Raw genomic sequence first — 20,630 nt, 5'->3', positions numbered from 1 at the left:
GACACCTCCATGGGGTGGGGTCTGTCTTACTAAGGCATTCCCACTTTCATGGTTGAGTTGAAGCAATCAGAGCTCTCTCATGCAGTTGAAGGAGTCTGGCCATCTCAGAAACCAAACATAAGAATGATTAGCTTCCCTTTCTTGCTGTGGACAGCCCACCTGCCGTGGATCGCATAAGCTCTCCCAAAGCTGCGGATTATCCACAACTCACAGAGGCAGGTATCCTAGTTCCCTATCTGTTGTTGTGATAAAACACGGAGCAAAAGCTACATACAGGAGGAAAAGTGTTTATTTGGCTTACACTCGCTGAGGGGAGTCAGGGCAGGAACTGGAGGTAGACCTGCTCTCTGTTTCATACAGTATTACCTCCAACCAGGGAAGTCACTCAGCCAAGGAAATGCAGCAGCAACCATGGAGGGTGCTTGTTTGCTGGCTGTCTTCCAGATTTAAGATCATCTAGCTTTTTCATATGGCCCAGGGCTACCTGCCTAGGGAATGGTGCTGCCCACAGTGGGCTGGACACTGGTGCATCAGCTAATGAAGTCGTCCCTCACAGACATGCCAATGGGCTAATCTGATCTGAGCAACTCCTCAATTTAGAGTTCTTTCTCAGGCAACTTTAGGCTATGTCAAGCGGACAGTTAAAGCTGACTGGGACAACAGGTGTTTAGTTTTTTGTTTTTGGTTTTGTTTGTTTGTTTGCTTGCTTTTTTTTTTTTCTGTTTCCCCACTGTGACATGGGAAAGGGAACAGAACAGAAATAACTGGATAGACAGTTACAGGGAGAAAATATTAGGTGTTCCAGTTGAGGATGTGAACCAATGCCTTCAGCTTTCCCATCCCACCAGCTTGTGAGAGCTGATGTTGGATGTCAGCTCGGCAGGCTCTAGGATCACCCAGGAGATGACCCCACAGGGCACGTCAGGGGGCGTCTGCTTGCTCTGGACTCTTCTACGAAGCTCTGGTGTGTTCCTCAGATGCCATCAGAGCAGCCCTCACACCCTTCCAGGAAAGACACATGGACGGCTACGTCTTATATCCTTTACTCCCTCAAACTGCCACTCATTAAATTATAACCATAACTTGTCAGCAGGTAAGAGAGGACCTGCCAGTGCAAGTGGACGACCTGAGATTGATCCCTGGAACCCACGGTGAAAAAGAAAACTGACTCTCAAAGTCTGTCCTGACCTCCACGCACAAGCCATGGACTCCACTAACCCTTACTCCTGCTACTGCTACTCTGTCACCATCAACCTCTGCATTGTCATCACCACCATCATCACCATCACCGTCATCTTCATCATCTCCTTCATCTCATTATTATTTTTATTATTATTTTAAGATCTAACCAGTTCTTCAAGGCCAACATCAGTGACCACATCACGCATGTCTTCTAAAAACCTATACCCAGTGATGCCTCCTTCCTCTGAACCCTACGGCATCTGGCAGGCCTCTGGATACAGCCACAGTTCATTTGATTCCACCGGTCATACACAGACCTGCTTCTTCATGTTTAAATAGGCCGGGGAATACTTTGTGTCCACATCTTTAGACCCCAGGAAGCATGTAGACTGGCAAGGTGTCACTCAGCAGACACTAAGTAACAGTCTGATGAACTGAACAATAGACACTAAGTGACAATCTAAAGAACTGGGCGAACACCTGCCTGGAGAGACTGGAAAAGCATCCGTCCTAGGAAAGGTTACCCGGGGAGCCTTTTTGGTGGTAACTGTTGTAGAATTGGCTACATTAAAAATTAAAGTCTCAGAGTAAACATGGAAGGGCCATTCTGTCTTACTCTGGCTGCTCAAAACCAAACACAAATTCCTAATTATCTGTACAATGTTGAAGGGGGAGAAAGCTTTCTAAGCAACTCAGAAGGACAAAACAGAAATATCTAGATATATTTGGATATATATATATATATATATATATATATATATATATATATATATATATTTGAATATACATAGGACCAAGGTACCAGGAAATCTGGTGCTAGGATCCGATTTTCTGACCTGTAGAGTTCGAGGCAGTGGTGTGTGACATCACAGTTGGTACTTGTGCTACAAACTGTCATCGAGAAACAGGTTGTGGGTCAATGGCCACTACAGTCCAATAGCTACAGGGTTCTCAGGCACAGAGATCTGAATGGCACAGGTGCCAACACGCATGCTTCTGTCACCCAACAGGCTCAGGCAGGTACATCTGGCACAAACCCAGGAACCCCTTGGTGTTTCGGACTAGCTTCACTCTTAATACTGAAGAACTAGGAATTCTGCTCAGGTTCAAGGTCATCCTCCACGGCTGAGCCAAAGGCAGCCCAGTGCCCCCGCTCTTCTGGCTTGTGAGGAAGGAAACCCTCTTGTCAGAGCTCTCACCCACTGCCTCTAGAAAACTGTCTCAAATTGCAAGATGGCCCTGAACTGAGTCTATTTACACGGAGTTGTGGGGTGCCCATTACGCATACATAGGAGAGAGCAGACTGAATCTCCTCAGGTAAAAGGAAGCATCGGGTTGCCAAGCGCTGCAGGTGCAGGATGGCACCATCACCCTACGACCTGGCAGGTCTCAGCTGCAGGAGAAGGCACCGTGATAGGGCATTGCTACCGCCACAGGCTGAGAAAAAATCTGGGACCTGCTGGAGCCCAGGGCAGTCTCAGAACCGCACCGAGGAATTGTGTGCCGACATCTCTCTCTCTCTATCCAGGCACACAGAGTATCATAACAGCTGAAATCTAAATTGAAGTCTAAAAATAGCACAATAAAATTACTTCCTTCCTTCACTCCACTGAGAGCAAGTGGGCTGACATCCACAGCTGCAGGGCACGGCTGACTTCCGGAGTTCGCGCGGACGGAGCGGTTACACAACTGCCCCATCTTGCGAGCACATCGCCCAGCCCGGAAAATGGGGAAGCCGGAGCAATTACCCGGTTGGTGGGAACCGATCATGGACATTTGATTATAGTTATTAATGGGGAGAACGGGAGACAGACCGCTGAGCAGCTGGCTAGCGCTAAGTGAATGTGTATGAGATTCCTGGAGGGGGATTAATTTCTGTTTGCGTTTCATTTCTCGGCGACCATCTGAATGTGACATCGAGTCTACGCGTGGCCTGTCACATCCTTATCAGTATGCAGTGCCTGGCACGCTGGTCACATTATCTCTGCTGGATGCACCAAACGAGGGGTCTCTTGCTGAGGGGATCGGTTCCCTCTGATTCTAATGCAGGACTGGGGGAGCCAGTGGCTGGCTTTTCGGTTGAGAAACGTGCCTTGCACTGTCAGAAAGACATTCTCCAAGCAAATATTTGTCTGTCGGTGTTTTTTCCACTGACGTCGAGTGCACACAGATCCTGATCTGAAAGGCACATGAACCACCATCGAGCTCTTGGTCCCGGCAGAGGACGCTGGGCTTTCTCTGCATCTCAGCTATGAGATCTCGAGCTCCTCAGGCGAGCCAGGTCCCATTGGCCTTTCATCTGTGGTGGCCTCTCAGCTTCTGTGCGTGGTTAAGTGATGCACAGGCAGTGCCAGACAGCACAGTGCTGGGCCACGCTTCATTCTGCTGAGTTCAGCTCTTCTCCAACCAGAGACAAAGAAAATCTTCTCAGTGCTGTAGAGACAGCCCTGAAGTGTGTCCTTCTCTCAGGCTAACAGAGGGGAGGCCCCCAGAGTCCATGAAGCCACACCGGGAAGATGATTCCAAAGTCTTACCACCCCCACCCTCCAATCGCTACCTTTGCACGAAAGGCAGTCTGCTCCCCGAGTTTGACTGTGAGGTCCTGTGGGGAGGGAGGTGTCCATCCAAATACAGCCACATCGATAGAAGCAAGGGGATTACCTGACTGAGCTTAGTATCTTCAGGGGTCAGTTGGTCAAAGCCAAGAGGCCAGTAGTATGAGAACTGTCAAGAAGTCGAGATATGTGGGACACTTCGTGCACCCCATCTGAAATCAGCAGGATCGTTCTGGGGACTAGAGCATCCGGGCATGAGCCCACTGGCTGTCAGAGAAGAGCTCAGACTGAAGGAGTTCCGGATGAGAACCAGGTTCCAGGCTTCTGTGTGAAGGTCCACCATGTGTTTCCCACTGTTACCCGAATGCCACATGTGGCCAAGTACGACCCAACACATTGCAACTTACTTAAAATACAAGGGGATTATGGTAGAAATTCTTGGCAGGGTCCTCCACAGTGAACTTTGTAGCCGAATGTGTTATGTCACAAAGTTAAAGGCTGGCCCCTCTTGGAGGCTGACAACCTGAGAAACCAACATGGGACCACGTTTACTTGTAGTCTGTCCACCTAAACCTGACTAACCCCCTCCTCTTATTGAAAGGAGTCACAGTCACTTAGAGATGACAGGGTCAGGCAAACTCCAGGGTCAGCTTGCCCTTCTGACAGGCAGGAGGAGGAGGAGGGGATACCCTTCAAAAACCCATCCATCTCTCCGTCATACTCCAGTGAGCCACACAAATGAACACACCTGTGCCACAGCAGCCTCAGGGGCCACTTCCGTCCCGAAACTGCCAGCCCTGGTAAACGCCGTTGTCAGAACACGAACAGTTCCACTGAGAGCAACGAAATCAAGAAATCCACGAAAGAGTCAATTAAGACAAGCTTGAGCTGGCTGGTGCATCCTACCGGCCTGCACCAGTGGGATGCGGCCCCTCTGGGGAAACCTTTGCACCGCTCATTTACAGAATAATGAAGGAAAGGACTCGCCTGGTGGTTGGTGTAGTTGTCAAAAGTCATCTCTTTGTAATTCTCACCCTAGGCTTCGTCCAGGAAGTAATCATACGATTTCCATTGTGTGTGTGTGTGTGTGTGTGTGTGTGTGTGTGTGTGTGTGTGTGTGTGTGTGTGTGTGTGTGTGTGTGTAATGTGTGTGCATGCCTGCACACACTGATACTCATGTGAGTTACAGTTTACACGTGGAGGTCCAAGGACAACTTGAAGAATCTGCTCTCTCTTTCTACCATGTGGATCAAACTCAGGTCACGAGAGTCCGTGGGAATGCTTCTACTGGATAAACCATTCACTGGTCTGGGGATTTTTTTTTTTAGCATAGCTAAGGGATTGGAGAAACAGCTCGGTGGGTGAAGGGCTTGCTGCACACCTATGAGGACCAGAGTTCAGATCCCCGGCACCCACACGAAAAGTCAAGTGTGCAGATGCACGCCTGTGCCCTCGCACACAGAGCGTAGCTGAGTTTGGGATAGGTGAGGCTAAGGAGTTCTCCTTTGGGCTTGAAGAGGGGTTTAGCACTCCACATTGGTGTGAGGTTAAGCTGCAATGGCACAGAGCCTGTTGTCTTTGAACCCCGGACTCATCCCCTGTCATAGATGCTCTCTTAGCAGCCACATAACACAAGCAGGCAGGAGGGACAGGCAGGAGGGACAGACAGGAGGGACAGGCAGGAGGGACAGGCAGGAGGGGCAGGCAGGAGGGGCAGGCAGGAGGGGCAGACAGGAGGGACAGGCAGGAGGGACAGGCAGGAGGGACAGGCAGGTGGAAGTGTGAGCAGACCAACTCAGAACCCCGTGGGTAATGCTAAATCAACCGTGTGCTTGCCGTGGCTGTGTTGCAGGCTCACCAGTAAAGTGGAGAGCAGTCACTGACAGTCTTGGAAATGCCTGCCTCCTAGAGTGGGCAGGGGTCTGAGAAGCTCCCCCAGCAGCAGAGACTTTAGAACCCATCTGTCTGAAGGTCACAGGTTCATGGCACGTTGTCAAATTAAACTATCGTGCGATCTCAACATGTCCTGTAATCATTAAAAAACTCTTGTCGTTTAATTACAGGCAAATTGGATCTCTGCCATTGATATATTGACTGAAGCTTAATGGCTCTTTAAGATTTCTCAATCCGTGGCCAAATGCATCAAAAAGACTTTTTTTTTTTTTTTTTTTTTTTTTGCCTTGAGTACGTTAAACTCATCGGATGTCGGACACTCCCTGCTAATTAATAATTGTCTCTTTGTGTGTGTGCCTTTTCTTGGGACAGTGTCTCATACAGTCCAGGCTAGCTTCAAACTCACTATGACTAATGGGTAGCTAGGGCTGACTTTGAACTCTTAATTGTTTAGCCTTCACCCTGCAAGTGTTAAGATTACAGCTACACTCACCAACGGATGGCTGTCTTCAAGCTTGTGAGAGCCTCCCTGGAATGTGAAGGCTGAGTGTGAGGTGGGTTTTTTGCAAGTGTCCTCTGGTGTGAGACACCATGGCTTTATCACCCATGCCCTCTCACACAGGCTGCCCCTCCCTAGGAATGTGTAAGGGTTAGCAGTCGCTGTGGCTGACACCCTGTTGAGGTAGCTGCCTGAAAGCTGCCATGTTCTTGTGAGGAGCCCCCCCAGCCATACTCCTTTAAGTAAACCCAAGAAACTCATCGCTCCACCAAGTTGGACTTGAGGCCCGAGCTGAGGTAAACAGACATTTGTTCAGATTTCCCCCAGGGAAAGCCACGCGACACAGGCTATCTCTAAAAAACAGCCCCACCTCCACTTAATAACTACAAGTCAAGGACGAGGGAAACGCCGGCTGCACTCAGCCGCTCCTCGCAGGGACTCACTCGGGGCCGACACCATGTCATGCACAGTGGTCCTCCTGGCACGGTGCCCAGGGTTACCTCAGACCTCTGCTTCTTTATCCTCCATTTTCTCTAGGTGACGTTTCCACTGTCCTGGGAACTATCAAAAGACAGGCAGAGGAAGGAGCTGTCACAATCCCAGATGCTCTTGGACGTCTACAAAGGGTCACTGTGCAGAGACACAGGGTTCAGGAGACACAGACAGCGATTTAGGCCGGGGATACGCAAGGTCAGGGCTCCGCAGCTCACAAGCTCCTGTGCCAGGTGTGTGGCTGTGAAGTCAGCAGGTGACTCTAGGACCTTGGCCAGCCGATGCTGTGTGTGGGAACCACTGCAGGATCTGGGTCTCCACCAGAGCCACTGACAAGGACTCAATTACCACAGTCTTTTCCTTCCTCGGCAGGAGCCATCGTCGGCATCTGGCCAGAGGGCAGGCAACAGAAAGAGCAGACTGTTTACGTAATGGAGGCTGAGAACTTGCAACGACCTTGAGAATCGCTAGGAAGGCAAGAGTCTCTCTTGCTTTTAGAAAATAAGGGTGTGTGTGTGTGTGTGTGTGTGTGTGTGTGTGTGTGTGTGTGTGTGTATGTTTTCAATATGGAATTATGTGGATGTTCTTGGATGTGCTAGTGTATGTACCTATTTGGAGAGGCCAAAGGAAACCTCAGGTGCCAGCCGGACTTATTTTCTAAGATGGGGGTCTGCTAGCATTTCTTCTAGGCTCCGCCCCACAGTTGCCTGGCAACAGCCAGGTGTGGCTGACTCAGTATAAAAGGGGCTGCTTGCCCCCTCCTCTCTCTCTCCCTCCCCTACCCTCTTACCCTCTTTGCCCCTTCACTCCCCACTCCCCTCCCCCTCTCTCTCTCCACATGTTCATGGCCAGCCTCTTCTCTCTCTCTCTCTCTCTCTCTCTCTCTTTCTCTCTCTCTCTTTCTCTCTGGCTTTCTCTGTCTCTACTCTCTCAACTCCCATCCTCATGCCCTAAATAAACTCTATTCCATACTATATCCCTCATAGGGCTGGTACCTCAGGGGGAAGGGCTGCCTCAGTATGGGCCCACGGAGGAGGCATCCCCTCCTCATCCCTCACTCTACCAAACATATTCCTGGTTCTTTCTTTCTTTCTATAGAATACGACAAGGTCTCTCATTGACTGGAAACTTGAAAGTGGGCAGGTCCAGTGAGCGCCATAGATCCTCATGTCTCTACCTCTACAGGGTTGGGATTAAAGCATGTACCCCCACACACACACTCACACACACACACATCTGGCTTTTTAGAATGTGGGCTCTGGGGGCTGGACTCAGGCCCCTGTGTTTGTACACCAAGCGCTTCACTGACGCTTGACAGCCAGCGCCCGTCTCTCAACGCCGGTCTTTTTCACTCCATCATTTTTGTGTGTGGTTTTAAACTGCTACCGATGAATAATAACTCTCATTTATCTAGTCATTATTGCATACAGGAGGCACCCTTTATCTTCTTCTGCAATTGTCTCATTTTTATGACAGGAAAAGGGGGCTTGGAGAGATTTATTGTCTAGTGAACAGCCTTAGCTCAGAAGGGATCACACTCAGATCTAGACGATCTTATCCCCGAGCCCAGACCTGAAACCCGGGTACCCTCTGCCCTGTTCTCACAGCGTCCAGGAGTCATGGCCCAAGAGGCTCCCTCAGAAGCCCATCCCTGAATGACACCTCCACCCTGAGCCCGGGTTTGAGGGTGCACACGCAGTCACCGACTTCAAGGATGGATGCAGACGCCGTATCGTTGTGCTTGGAGGTTTGAGCTGTGTTAGAGATGGGGGTCTTACGATTTGACCTGTGATTGTCAAGAGACATGAAACCCTTGGTAATCCCTGTGGTTGAGGCTGTCTTTACTTTAGTTCGCAACACTGAGGAGATCAGGGTGGACTCTGCCTGTCACCTGGGATGAGGGACGAGTGGCTTCTGAGCCAATTTAACAGGAGAGCTGAGCTTCTTAGCCCGAGCTCAGAGTTCTCATTCTGAATGGTCCTGGGGACTCTTGCCCCCAGAGAGCAGGCAGCCTGCAGGGCTCTAGCACTCCTATTCTGCTGACTTTTCCCACTTCTGGCTCCCAGCTTGAAGGTAGACTGTTGGTGTGAGTAGGGCTGAGAGGTGTGAACAGGAGCCCCGGGAGATACTCCATGGCTCTCTCCGGCCTTGCTCAGCTCTGCTGAAGCCCCCTGGGATGAAAGCTGAGTAACCTGTCTACCATTACCTGTGAGGACATTCTAGTACGAACTTCTAGATAACAGTAGGTAAACATTGGGGTTTGTCGTTGTCACTGTTTTTTTCTTTAAGAATCAGATCTCCTTTAGAAAAAGGTTGGAGGTAAGACACCTGAGTTCCTGAGCGTTCCTTCCCACCGTGGGGGTCTCGGAGCCCCCTCCCATTCAGAGACGAAGCCCACCTGTGTCTTTTCTGCTTTGACTGTGAACATCTATCTGACGCACCCTCCAGTAAATACTTGAGAGCTGAAGCAGAGCTCAAGGACACGGAAATAAACCAGCAGCCGCTGAACTGCATTGCTGCTGCTCTGCGAAGGCTTCAGATTCAAGTCCAGGAAAACAGAGGCCACAGGGAGCCGGGAGAGTCTAGGGAGAGAAAGGACGCTCCCCTCCAGCCACGCACACGCACAATGGACTCTGTGGGTATATATAGAACCAGTGTACGCATCCTGGGTGGGGGCGGGCGAGGCTTGGCCCCTGTCAGCCTGAGGTGCTGGGTTTTCATTGGACATAAGGATGTTCTCCTCCCCAGTGGTTACGGGCCGTAAGATGTGAGTTCCTTGTAATATGAGTGCTTCAGCTACAAAGGAGCGAGGGCTGGAGAAGGGTGGGGGAGGTGGGGGGGGGGAAGGAGGGAGAGGGGGGTGGGGAAGGAGGGGGGATGGGGAGAGGGGAGAGGATAAGAGCGAGGGGAGGGGGATGGAGAGAGGAGAGAGGGAGAGAAAGAGGGGGAGACCTCTGTGTCAATCACTGGGTACCATCATCTTCTGGTTTCCTTTGTTTTGTTTCTTTTGAGTCTGGTGTGTATGTCTCACTGGCCAGCCAGCGACCCTAGGATCCACCTGTCTCTGCACGCCTAGTAGAAAGTGCACACCATCATGACTGGCTGGCTTATTCAGCCTGTAGTCTAGGGATCAAACACAGGTCCTCAGGGGTTCAAAGCCAGCACGTCACCAACTGAGCTATCTTCCTTGCACCACAGTAATAACCTTTGAGCCAAGAGAAGTTGTGGTGGACACCTGCAATCTCAGCCTTGGGAGCCTGAAGTGAGAGGGCTCCCAAGTATTCAAGGCACACTTAAAAAAAAAAAAAAAAAGACACAGGCAAAAAAATACGAATTCTTTAGTATTTCCTTTGACTCACTCAGAAGGCTATCAGAGAATATGTGATAACCGAGAAGAGGGAAATTGAAGCCAAATTCAGCCCTGAGGGGAAAGAGAGCTAAATCAATACATCCCAGCTTGCTGTTACCTCTGTAACAGCCTGAAGGAGACACTGGAGGGGACAAGGTGAGGCTCCTTGGAGTGGCTTTGTTGTGTTTTTTAATATTCTATTGTGTGTCACAAAGATGGGATGCCAAGGCAAATGGGTTTGGATGCTATATCATCTACATCTAATCTCTATATACATCTATACCATCTACATCTACATCTAATCTCTCTCTATATAGTCTATATTCATATATATACATATATATATATACATATATATATCTCAACCCATATAAAGGAAGAGTAAATTAAAAAATAGGGGGAAAGATGGCCAATTCTTCCTGAGGATTGGTAGGTCATAGGTGTGGGGCTGCAGTTGGGGAGGTGTCTGTCTGTCTGTCTGCCTGTCTGTCTGTCAGTACTTATGCTCCAGGGCGACAGTGTGCTGTTTGAGAGTCTAAGATGACTTTAAGTCACACCTCAGGTGGCCCACATGCTCGAAAAAGAGGGTACCAGGAATAAGACAGAGAGAGGCGTGTTAGAACGACCCCCCCAGTACGTGGCAGGAAAGCCAGCCTCGGATCCAAGTCCCTGAGCTTCCTGAATACACTCCTGACACCCACTCCATGATGACCAGCTCTGACAGGGCTTTCCCCAAGTCTAGGGGCAGCAAGGTCAGTCGGTGGGTGGATGGACTTGGCTTGCAACCTGAGGCTAATCCCACACCCCAGCATCCTGAAGGGAGAGGCCTTGGCGCTGTCCTGGCTGACGAAGGTTTAAGGCAAATCTATTCCAGAACCACTTAGCAATTTCCAGAATAGTAGCAAGATGTTTCCATAAAACCAAACTGGCTGCCAGGGAGGAAAGGCACAGACTACATTGTCGAACTTGTTCCCTTAATTAGGACCAGATCCCGCTGGCTGGGGTTTATTTCCAGAAGTAGGCATCCCAGCAAACCAAGAACAGCTTGACGTGCTGTGGAGTCCCTAATGCTTCTCCAATCTGAATTCCTAATTGGGTTTAAAAAAAAAAAAAAAGCAACCAGGAATTTTCATGCTGGTTTTGATTCAGGATTCAAAACAGAACCAACAGTGCAGATTCCTGCATTGTTCCGTGCATAAACCGATTCACAGTCCTTAAGGCCCCTTCAGAGGCTACTCGGAAAGCAAAAGCAGACCGCAGCATGAATTTTCAGCTCAGTATCCCAAAGAGGCTTTTCTTATTCCGAGATGTGAGAGCTGCCCTGTGTTCTCCGCCAAGATGCTTTTAAACATTGTAATCTATTTGCTTTGTCAAAGGGGAGCCTGGGCTAAGAGACGTTGGAACAGCACCTGCTCCTTCCCCTGGGGATGCTGGGTGTTTTCCTGCTTTCTTTGTTGATGTATAGTAAAGATTGACTGGCTCCTTCCCTTGCCTTCACTGAATTCTAATAAAGCAAGCAGACATACCCAGAGTCTCTAGGGCAGAAACCCCCCTTACCAGCTCAGCTGACCCTCCAACACTTCCGTGCACTTCACAGTGTTTGCCTTCACGCGTGTTTCTGCAAGACAAAACCCAACGTGAGCGCAGCTGTAGTCCAAACAGAGAGAAAACCACGAGCGCTCGTTTAAAAGCCGAAAACAAAGGATCGTTGGTCAAGGGTCTAATAACAGCAGCGTGTTGTGTTTGGAAGACCCGCAAGTCCATCCAAGTGGCTGCTGGGGGCCATGCACTGGAAGTACGCAGAGGCTCTAACTGGCTCTGCAGCTGGAATCGGGCACAGGTCTTGTCATCCAAGGGCCACCCGGGCTTGATACTGTCACAGGTGGCTCACTGTCAGCCTGTCACTGTGCATGACAATACCTCCCTTCCAAAAAAAGATAGCCCCTGTTAATGAAAAATGGTATGCACTCACATTTCTAAACAATCTGGGCTTTCAAACTAATACTTTGTTAACCATAGTAGATACTAAATGCTAGACTCCCCATCTAAGCTTTGGGTGTGAAACCCAGAGGGACACTGTTTGAATGCTTGGTCGCCAGCTATCAGAAGTGGGTCCCTGGGGCCAGCTCTGATGGTGCTATCTGCTTCTGACTCCACCCCAAGCTTTCTTCTTCCTGATCCACCAAGCTGTGAGGACCCGACTCCCATGCTCACACTGTTACATAGTGTACACAAAGGCAAGTATGTTGCCAAGGGTGCACCTTGAAGTTACTCTCTGCTTTCGCTTCAGTTTGACCAAGATGATTGTGGACACAGCCATCCCCCGTTCCCTGCCTGCCCCACAAGGATGACTGTAAACATAGCCACCCCTGTGTCTACAATAGCCATGCCTGGCCCGCCATGATAGAATTTTCTCTCTGAAACCATGAGTCAAAATAAAGTTGTCTGGGAGGTGGCTCTGGGCAAAACAAGAATGGATATGGTCAAAATACAGTGTAAGAAATTCAAAAGGGTTAATGAAACTATTACATGAAGACATGAAGAAACCTCTTTTCCCTGAAGTTCTTCTGCCAACAGCAATGTAACTAATACCTCAGCTTCTCTGGCCTCAGAGCCTCATGACTTGCCCTGGGATGTTCAAACAGCTTCCTGTGCTTCCCAGTGTCTGGAGGCTGACACTTGAGCATATCGCTGTTGGGATAAGAGTTTCCTGACCCTGAGCACCTGCCACCACCTACCAAACCCCACCACACAGAACCAGGCAGTCTAAGAGCGCCGTGCAATACATGTAGTCAGGTCACAACCCTCAAATCAAGTCAGAGTGTCGACATGGAGTTTAGACCTCCAACTTGGCAACCACCAACATGCTGACTGAAAACAGGGTTCATCTTCTCCTCTCACTCTCCTGCTCGTCCATCCTGAGTCTGCTAGAGAGGTACCTCTGAGGGACTGGTGATCCCCAGAACAAGGGACGGTGCTCAGGCTCTTATGGGGAGAGGCATGAAACAGTACTTCCCACTTGCCAACTGAATCCAATGTTCAGATTATGCTACTATTAGAATGGAATTCAAATAATTAGTTTAATGACTCCAAATTAAGTGGAAGCTAATTGATCATTGAATATGGTAAATTTGTGAAAATATTTAGCAGAATACATGCCACAAGCATAGGTTGGTTCTAAAGGTGTTCAACCTAGGCCCCATTTCATATTAGGCACTGTGTATAGTATTAGTTGTGTGTGCATGTGCTTGTGAGTGTGCATGTGTGTATGTGTACATGTATATGCATGTGTGTACATGTGTATCTGCATGCATGTATATGTGTGCATATATGAATGAGTACATGTGCATGTATGTGCATGTGTTTGTGGGGGATGCATGGGTGTGCATGTGTGTGTACATGTGCTTGCATGTGTGTGTATATGTATATGTGTGTGTGCTTGTGTGCATGCATGTGCTTATATGTGTGTTTGTGTGCATGTATGTACATATGGGTACATGTGCTTATATGTATGTGTGTGCATGAGCATGTGGGCATGTGTGTGCATGTACTTGTATGTGTGTATGTGCATGTATGTGTATTGCTTGTGTGCATGTGTGTGTATGCATGTGTGTGTGCATGTGTGTGCATGTGTATGTGTGTGTGTGTATGTGTGAAGAAGCCAGAGGTAGCCATCATGTGTCTCCCTCAGTCATTTTCCATCTTACATTTTGAGACTGGGTCCTCCCTCCCCTGAGCCCAGAGTTCCCTGATTTGACTGGCCTGTTCTCCAGTGAGCCTTGGGAATCCTAGGTTTTCAGGGCTGGGATGGCAAGTATGTTCCACCACACACCCAGCTTTTAAATGAGTGCTGGTGTTGAAGTCAGGTCTTTGTGTGTTCTCAGCAGGTAATTTACCTACTGAGCCACCTCCTCCCTGCTCCCTGTACTCAGTGTTATTGAAGAATAAAGAGGGTCTGGCATCAGGGACCAAGAGGGGCCAGGTTACCAGCTAACATGCATTTGCTTCTCTCTCTCTCTCTCTCTCTCTCTCTCTCTCTCTCTCTCCCTCTCCTCCCTCCCCCCCCTCTCTGAGCAGAGTTTCACTGTACCCTTGCTGGTCTGGAACTCACTGAGATCTACCTGCCTCTCCCCCCTGAGTGTTGGGAACAAGGCGGAATGCTACCACATTTCTACCTTTAAAAAAAAAAAAAAAAAACAGGTCTCACTATGGAGAAGCCTGGATGGCCTGGAACTTGCTCTATAACCATGATGGCCTCAAACTCTCAGAGATCTTCCTGCCTTTGCCTCCTGAGTGCTGGAATTAAAGACATGTGCCGCTATGCCCAGCTGTTATTACATTTTCTAAATAAAATACCTGTTTTTATTTTATGTGTATGTTTCCCCGTGTGTGTGTGTGTGTGTGTGTGTGTGTGTGTGTGTGTGTGTGCTGCGTGCCTGTGAGTACATTTTTAGAAGCTGAAAGACCTTTTCTTTGGATGCAGCGCGCATGCACACACACACACACACACACAAATACACACACACACAAACACACACTCACACACACACTCACAATAACAGAAGTAATGCTTGGCCTATATTTTCAAAAGTTATTAGATTCCAAAGATCAACACTCAAAAACCAATTTAGCCCAAATTAACTTCCATTTAGTAAAAGAAGGAGGAGGAGGAGGAGGAGGAGGAGGAGGAGGAGGAGGAAGAGGAGGAAGAGGAAGAGGAAGAGGAAGAAGAATTATTCAGAAGGAAGATGAGAAAACCAAAGATGACCAGAATCCTGATGAATTTCCAAGGCACTCGCCGCCCTCCACGTTTGTTTGGAAAATTAACCCATGTACGAAAATGCAGTGTGATCTCAGCAACTCGAAAGCCCCAGGGACGGCAGAAGTTGAGGGAGAAGATCCTGAAGCCATTTTGTCTCGGCATATGAAATAGAATATGACTGAGTGGGGCCTCGAGAGCTGGGAGAATCCTTCCTACAACGCTGTTCTCCACGCATCTAATATCGCACTCGAAGGCAGGAAGTCAGCGCCACCACGGGCCATCTCCCAGCCTCCATGTTTTAACGTTCATATTCATCCTGGTTCACGTCCAGGCTGTGTGTGTGGCGTCTGTGGTGGCACAGGTGTTCAGCTGCTCCTTCGCACCTGCAGATTCCACACTGCAATGGCGTACGGTAAATGGCAAAGGGCTCCTGTGAGAGACCCCTGAAGCTGGAAGCTTATCCCCCTCCCAGGTTGTTAGACATTCCTTATAGAGTCTTCAAAGCCAGAAGCATCACCAAGCATTCATTGAACACTACAAGGTATTGTTCGGATTGTGGGCTGCTCCCCTCGACCCACCCTGCCTGCTCCTCTAGGGAAGGGATTTGCAGAGAGAAAGGACAATGGTTGGCTGTAGGTCCCCGAGAATGAAGATGTGTTAACAGAAGGGCTTCTCTTTGGAGTTCCAGCTAACACAGCTGCCATACCACATCCTGTGTTGGCACCATGGATACCACATCACGCTGGGCTCAAGAAAGTCATCTGCTCAGAACTGGTCCACGTGCAGAGGCTAGATAACTCTGAGTGGCCAGCAGTGGATGGGCCGTCAACATCAAATTCCCAAACTCCACAGAAGAGAAGGAGGAAAGAAAGAAGGTTAGATGGGGAGGGGACCTGTGAGGTACTGACTTCTGGATACCACATGGCTGTTGTAATACATCAACTCGTAATAGCTACCGTTACCTACCCAGGACACACACAAGATCAAGCCAGACGAAATTCCCGTATGACGGGGAAGCCTTGGAGGCCCTGCCCATACTGTAGGAGCTGTGGCAAGTTGATGGCTGCTGAGGGAGGATGGTAAGGAGAATCTCTACCCTTTGAGGATGTGGTCACTGTGCTTATGCTCTGATGGAAGGCCACATATCCATCTACAAATGGGTGGTGCTAACTGGACTCAGAGAGCTATTAATAAAATAAAAAGAGGACTTGAAACTGGATGAAAGAGAGAATCAGGGCACCCTAGGGAGCTGAGTGGAGGCAGGGGTGGACAGCTATGATCCATATGTACATCCATGTACATATATTGTATAAACATACAGAATGCTCACAGAATAAAAAATACTATCACAAATGGAAAGAAAGCAAAGCAAGCTGGTGGCAGGAGCTGTTCCAGGATGACCACAAAGGCTAAGAGAGAGCTTCACAGTGAGCCACTCTGGGCAGCAGACCTTCTGGGTTCCTCAGGGAAGAAGGTAAAACCTAAAACCTACCTTAGAGGGGAATAAAAGAGACTTGGAGGAAGGTACCTGAGAGAGAGGTCTTAGGGGATTTTCCTGGTGCCTGAGCAGGCATGGGCAACTTAGGACAGCCATGGCACATACTGTGTAAGATTTTTTGACCTTGAATACTGGGTATCGTCAGCTCACTTCACCTTCCCGCTAATCTCCGAGTCATTTCCCCCAAGCCTGCATCGTGATTATTTCGTGCAGCACATGATCACGCACAGGAGTAGGATGAGTCACCAGAGGACACAGTATGCCTGGCAGGACAGGCTCTGTGCCCACCTCATGGCTATCACAGCCATACATGAAAGTGGAGGCAAGGCTGGATTCATTCGTGGGTTTCTCTAAGCCAGGTGAGAGAGACGCCACCTAGGACCTCATGCTGTAAGTCGGTAAGTGGTGCCAAAGACCACTATGTGGAAAAAAAATCCTCAGAGCAGAGTGGGCCAGTGTTGGTCTGATACTGTTGGGAGCGATGCCCTTGAAGCCCTCCATTGTTGATGTTATTATTATGGTTAGAATTAAGTATGACTAGGTTCATGGAAAATCCCCAGCCAGCTGCAGAAGACTAATACAGATCTGATGGTCAAAATGAATAATAATATGATATGTCAAGATACCCAATGTAATGACCTGTAACCTTTCTGAAAAACCAACATCTTGCTGACTAATAGATATGACAAACCTGTGACCTTTCTGACAACCTGTCAACATCAGCCGATTCCCTGACCACACGAATATTGTGTCCTTGGCCTGCGTAAATGTTTCTTACTTCCCCCCTCCCTCTGTTACCCATTTTATGGTATAAATTCAGCCTTGGGGAAAAATAAAATTGTCGCCTTGATCAGACTCTTGTCTTGGCGTCCTTCTTCGTGTCTCTTGTCCCCCATTCTCTTCCAGGTACCCCCGGACCCTTTGCTTACATGATACCTTCCTGTCCAGCTTCCAATCTACCCTGTGGGAGGGAGGGAGGCTGAACTCCGATGTGCCGGACTATCCCCGAGCCCAGTGTACACCTCAAGACAAGCCCGATCTTCTGATACTCATAGCTGAGGCAGAAGGGGAGAGAGCAGGAAGGAAGGAGGCTTCTGGAGGTCAGGGAGCTGCTGTGAACTTTGCCTGTACAGGGATAAAGCCCAAGCTCCACCTGCCATGTTTGTCACCAGCTAATTGGGTATCACGTGACCTGGTGACTCCCACTTTCCCAGATCCACTCAAGTTTCCTCCAAGCCAACTCCTGACATCCTTCGAGCACACAGCCTGATGTCAGCAGGAGTCAAGGACAAAACCAAAGCCAACTGCTCACAGCGTGTGGAGCAGGTCAGGGGGAAAAAAAGAGCTAACACTCTCAGCCATAAGCAGCCCTACTTCCGGTCCTGCGCGCATCCTCGCCAATGTTCCCTCGATGGAAAGACCTACCAAGCCAAGGCTCTCAGCAATAAGCAGCCTTACTTCCGGCCCTGTGCGCATGCTCACCAAGTGTTCCCTCGATGGAAAGACCTACCAAGCTAAGGCTCTCAGCGATAAACAGCCTTACTTCCGGCCCTGTGCGCATGCTCGCCAAGTGTTCCCTCGATGGAGAGACCGGCTGCCTGTCCTCCATCCCTGCTGACAGCAGCAGGTTCCTGGGGCCGCTTTTCTGCTTCCCAGCACATTTAAATGCAGAGAAGTTGTGACCCAGAGATTAATTTACAGTATTTCGAAAGTTGCTTACAACGCCGATTCATTTCCCTTGCCCAGCAACATAGATGTGAGAAAATACACTCTGATTCCCTTCTGTCAGCAAGTGCATGGATGCATGCATGTGTACCAACGTATGCATGTGTACCTACGTATGCACGTGCAGGCATGAGGACATGCATACATGTTTATGTGCTTACACATGGACATACACACTTCATATACACACATGTTCTCGGACACTTGTAAGTTCGCAAAGACGTTTGTACTCACGTATGCACCCACATGCTGGCAGGTGTGCACGCACAGATATAATTCTCTTCATTCCCTTCTGACAGACAGATCAAGGAATGCATCTGCGCCTTTCTTTTGAAATGGAAAACTATCTTAAGATATTTGCTGTGGAAAAACAAATCCACATCTGATCCTCTTAGGCTGAGGAAAGCAAGCCCACCCTGGGTGCTGGCAGGACAATTCCTGCACATCATTACTGCATTGAACTCACAGTGCTGCTCTAAATCCCTTTGAGGATAGAGATTTAAGGCCCAGGGGAGCTGTTTCCAGGAGAGAATGAAAAAAATCCCGCCGCAGCTCATCGATACACCAAAGCCCAAGTTTGCCTTGTGCATGGGGTCACTGCCCAGCTGCCCGGAAGCACAACAGTGGATTTCACTGAAAGAATTCTAACTCAGAGAGGGAAATCATGCTGTCCTCCAACCAGGAACACCACAATCACGCTGCTCTGTGGTTTGCACTCCCCCACCCCAGGAGGAGGGTCCTATAATACTAATAAGAACACAGGGTAAGTGGGCCGGGAGATGGCTCCATGCATAATGTTCTTACCGTGCAAGTGTGAGACCTGAGCTTCCTCTCCGGCATCCATATTAAAAGGCTGTGAATGGTGGTACACACTTGTAACCCTAGCAGTGGTGGTACAGAGACAGGTGAAGCCTGGTACCTGCTGGTTGGCCAGACTGGTATGATCCATGAACTCCAGGCCAAGGGGAGACCCTGTCTCACAACATAAAGTAGACAGCTCCTAGAAAGGGCCCCTGAAGTTATATATGGCCTTTACATGCATACAGACACACAGCACCTACCCGAGAGTGCATGCACAGACACAGACAGACAGACAGACAGACAGACAGACAGACACACACACACACACACACACACACACACACAGGAAGTGCAACAATGTATAGAATCAAACCTTACATGGTCTGTAGGCCGTGGGAGGCATTTCCCAAGAGTCTCTGGGAATGAGCAGCCCCAGCCTGAGGCTTCTAACACCAGCAGGCCCTAGCAAGATGGAGCTTCCAAACACTGCCAGCTATGCTGAAGTCAACAGCTTGCTCCAGCTATGACCTGCTCTACACAATCTCCACATAACATGCTGCCCCTTACCCTGGACCTCTCCCCTAGGGGGCTGCTGACCTTCCTCACTCCGTCCTGCCGTGTGCCAGCACACCTGCCCCGGTGGCTCCTTACCACACTTGCTCTGGGCCGGAGCCCATAGAGCTCTCCTCCTGGAGTGCTCTAGCATGGCGGGACTAACCATGGAGAACGCTGGTCTCCAAAGCTAGCAGTAAAGGCTTGGGTGGGGACAGCTGGCAGTGGCAATCTGCTCAAAACTAGCATGAGACTGTGGGCAGAGGAGGAGGGAGATGGGTCCTGATAGCTCCCGGGGCTGGGCCACCATCTTCCATTGTTCCCCCCATGCTGGGCCACCATCTTCTGTAGACCCCACCATGCTGGGCCACCATCTTCTGTAGTCCCCACCATGCTGGGCCACCATCTTCTGTAGTCCCCACCATCTGTAGTCCCCACCATGCTGGGCCACCATCTTCTGTAGTCCCCACCATGCTGGGCCACCATCTTCTGCAGTCCCCACCATGCTGGGCCACCATCTTCTATAGACCCCACCATGCTGGGCCACCACCTTCTGTAGTCCCCACCATGCTGGGGCCACCATCTTCTGTAGTCCTCACCATGCTGGGCCACCATCTTCTGTAGACCCCACCATGCTGGGCCACCATCTTCTGTAGTCCCCACCATGCTGGGCCACCATCTTCTGTAGTCCCCACCATGCTGGGCCACCATCTTCTGTAGACCCCACCATGCTGGGCCACCATCTTCTGTAGTCCCCACCATGCTGGGCCACCATCTTCTGTAGTCCCCACCATGCTGGGCCACCATCTTCTGTAGTCCCCACCATGCTGGGCCACCATCTTCTGTAGTCCCCACCATGCTGGGCCACCATCTTCTGTAGTCCCCACCATGCTGGGCCACCATCTTCTGTAGGCCCCACCATGCTGGGCCACCATCTTCTGTAGTCCCCACCATGCTGGGCCACCATCTTCTGTAGTCCCCACCATGCTGGGCCACCACCCTCTGTAGACCCCACCATGCTGGGCCACCATCTTCTGTAGTCCTCACCATGCTGGGCCACCATCCTCTGTAGTCCCCACCATGCTGGGCCACCACCCTCTGTAGTCCCCACCATGCTGGGCCACCACCCTCTGTAGACCCCACCATGCTGGGCCACCATCTTCTGTAGTCCTCACCATGCTGGGCCACCATCTTCTATAGACCCCACCATGCTGGGCCACCATCTTCTGTAGGCCTCCTCAAATGCCTCCTGATTCTATCCACCTATACCCTCTCTGGTCCTCTAAACCTTGCCTTCTAGCCTGGTGGCTCCTACAGAGCTT

At 49.8% G+C, this 20,630-nt stretch overlaps 1 protein-coding gene across 1 annotated transcript in view; it reads right to left on the bottom strand.

The window, feature by feature from the left end:
* The window catches only part of Disc1 (DISC1 scaffold protein), a 203,678-nt gene that overhangs the window by 32,495 nt on the left and 150,553 nt on the right, over positions 1-20,630 (bottom strand). The window contains exon 10 of the mRNA XM_032887977.1: positions 11,528-11,588. Within this exon, the coding sequence (XP_032743868.1) occupies positions 11,528-11,588 (61 nt within the window). The remainder of the gene's footprint in view (positions 1-11,527; positions 11,589-20,630) is intronic.

This window comes from Rattus rattus, chromosome 17 (genome assembly GCF_011064425.1).
Source record: "Rattus rattus isolate New Zealand chromosome 17, Rrattus_CSIRO_v1, whole genome shotgun sequence".
Lineage (NCBI taxonomy): Eukaryota > Metazoa > Chordata > Mammalia > Rodentia > Muridae > Rattus > Rattus rattus.
The sequence above is the reverse complement of the archived record's forward strand: the minus strand, read 5'-3'. Positions and strand labels throughout refer to the sequence as shown.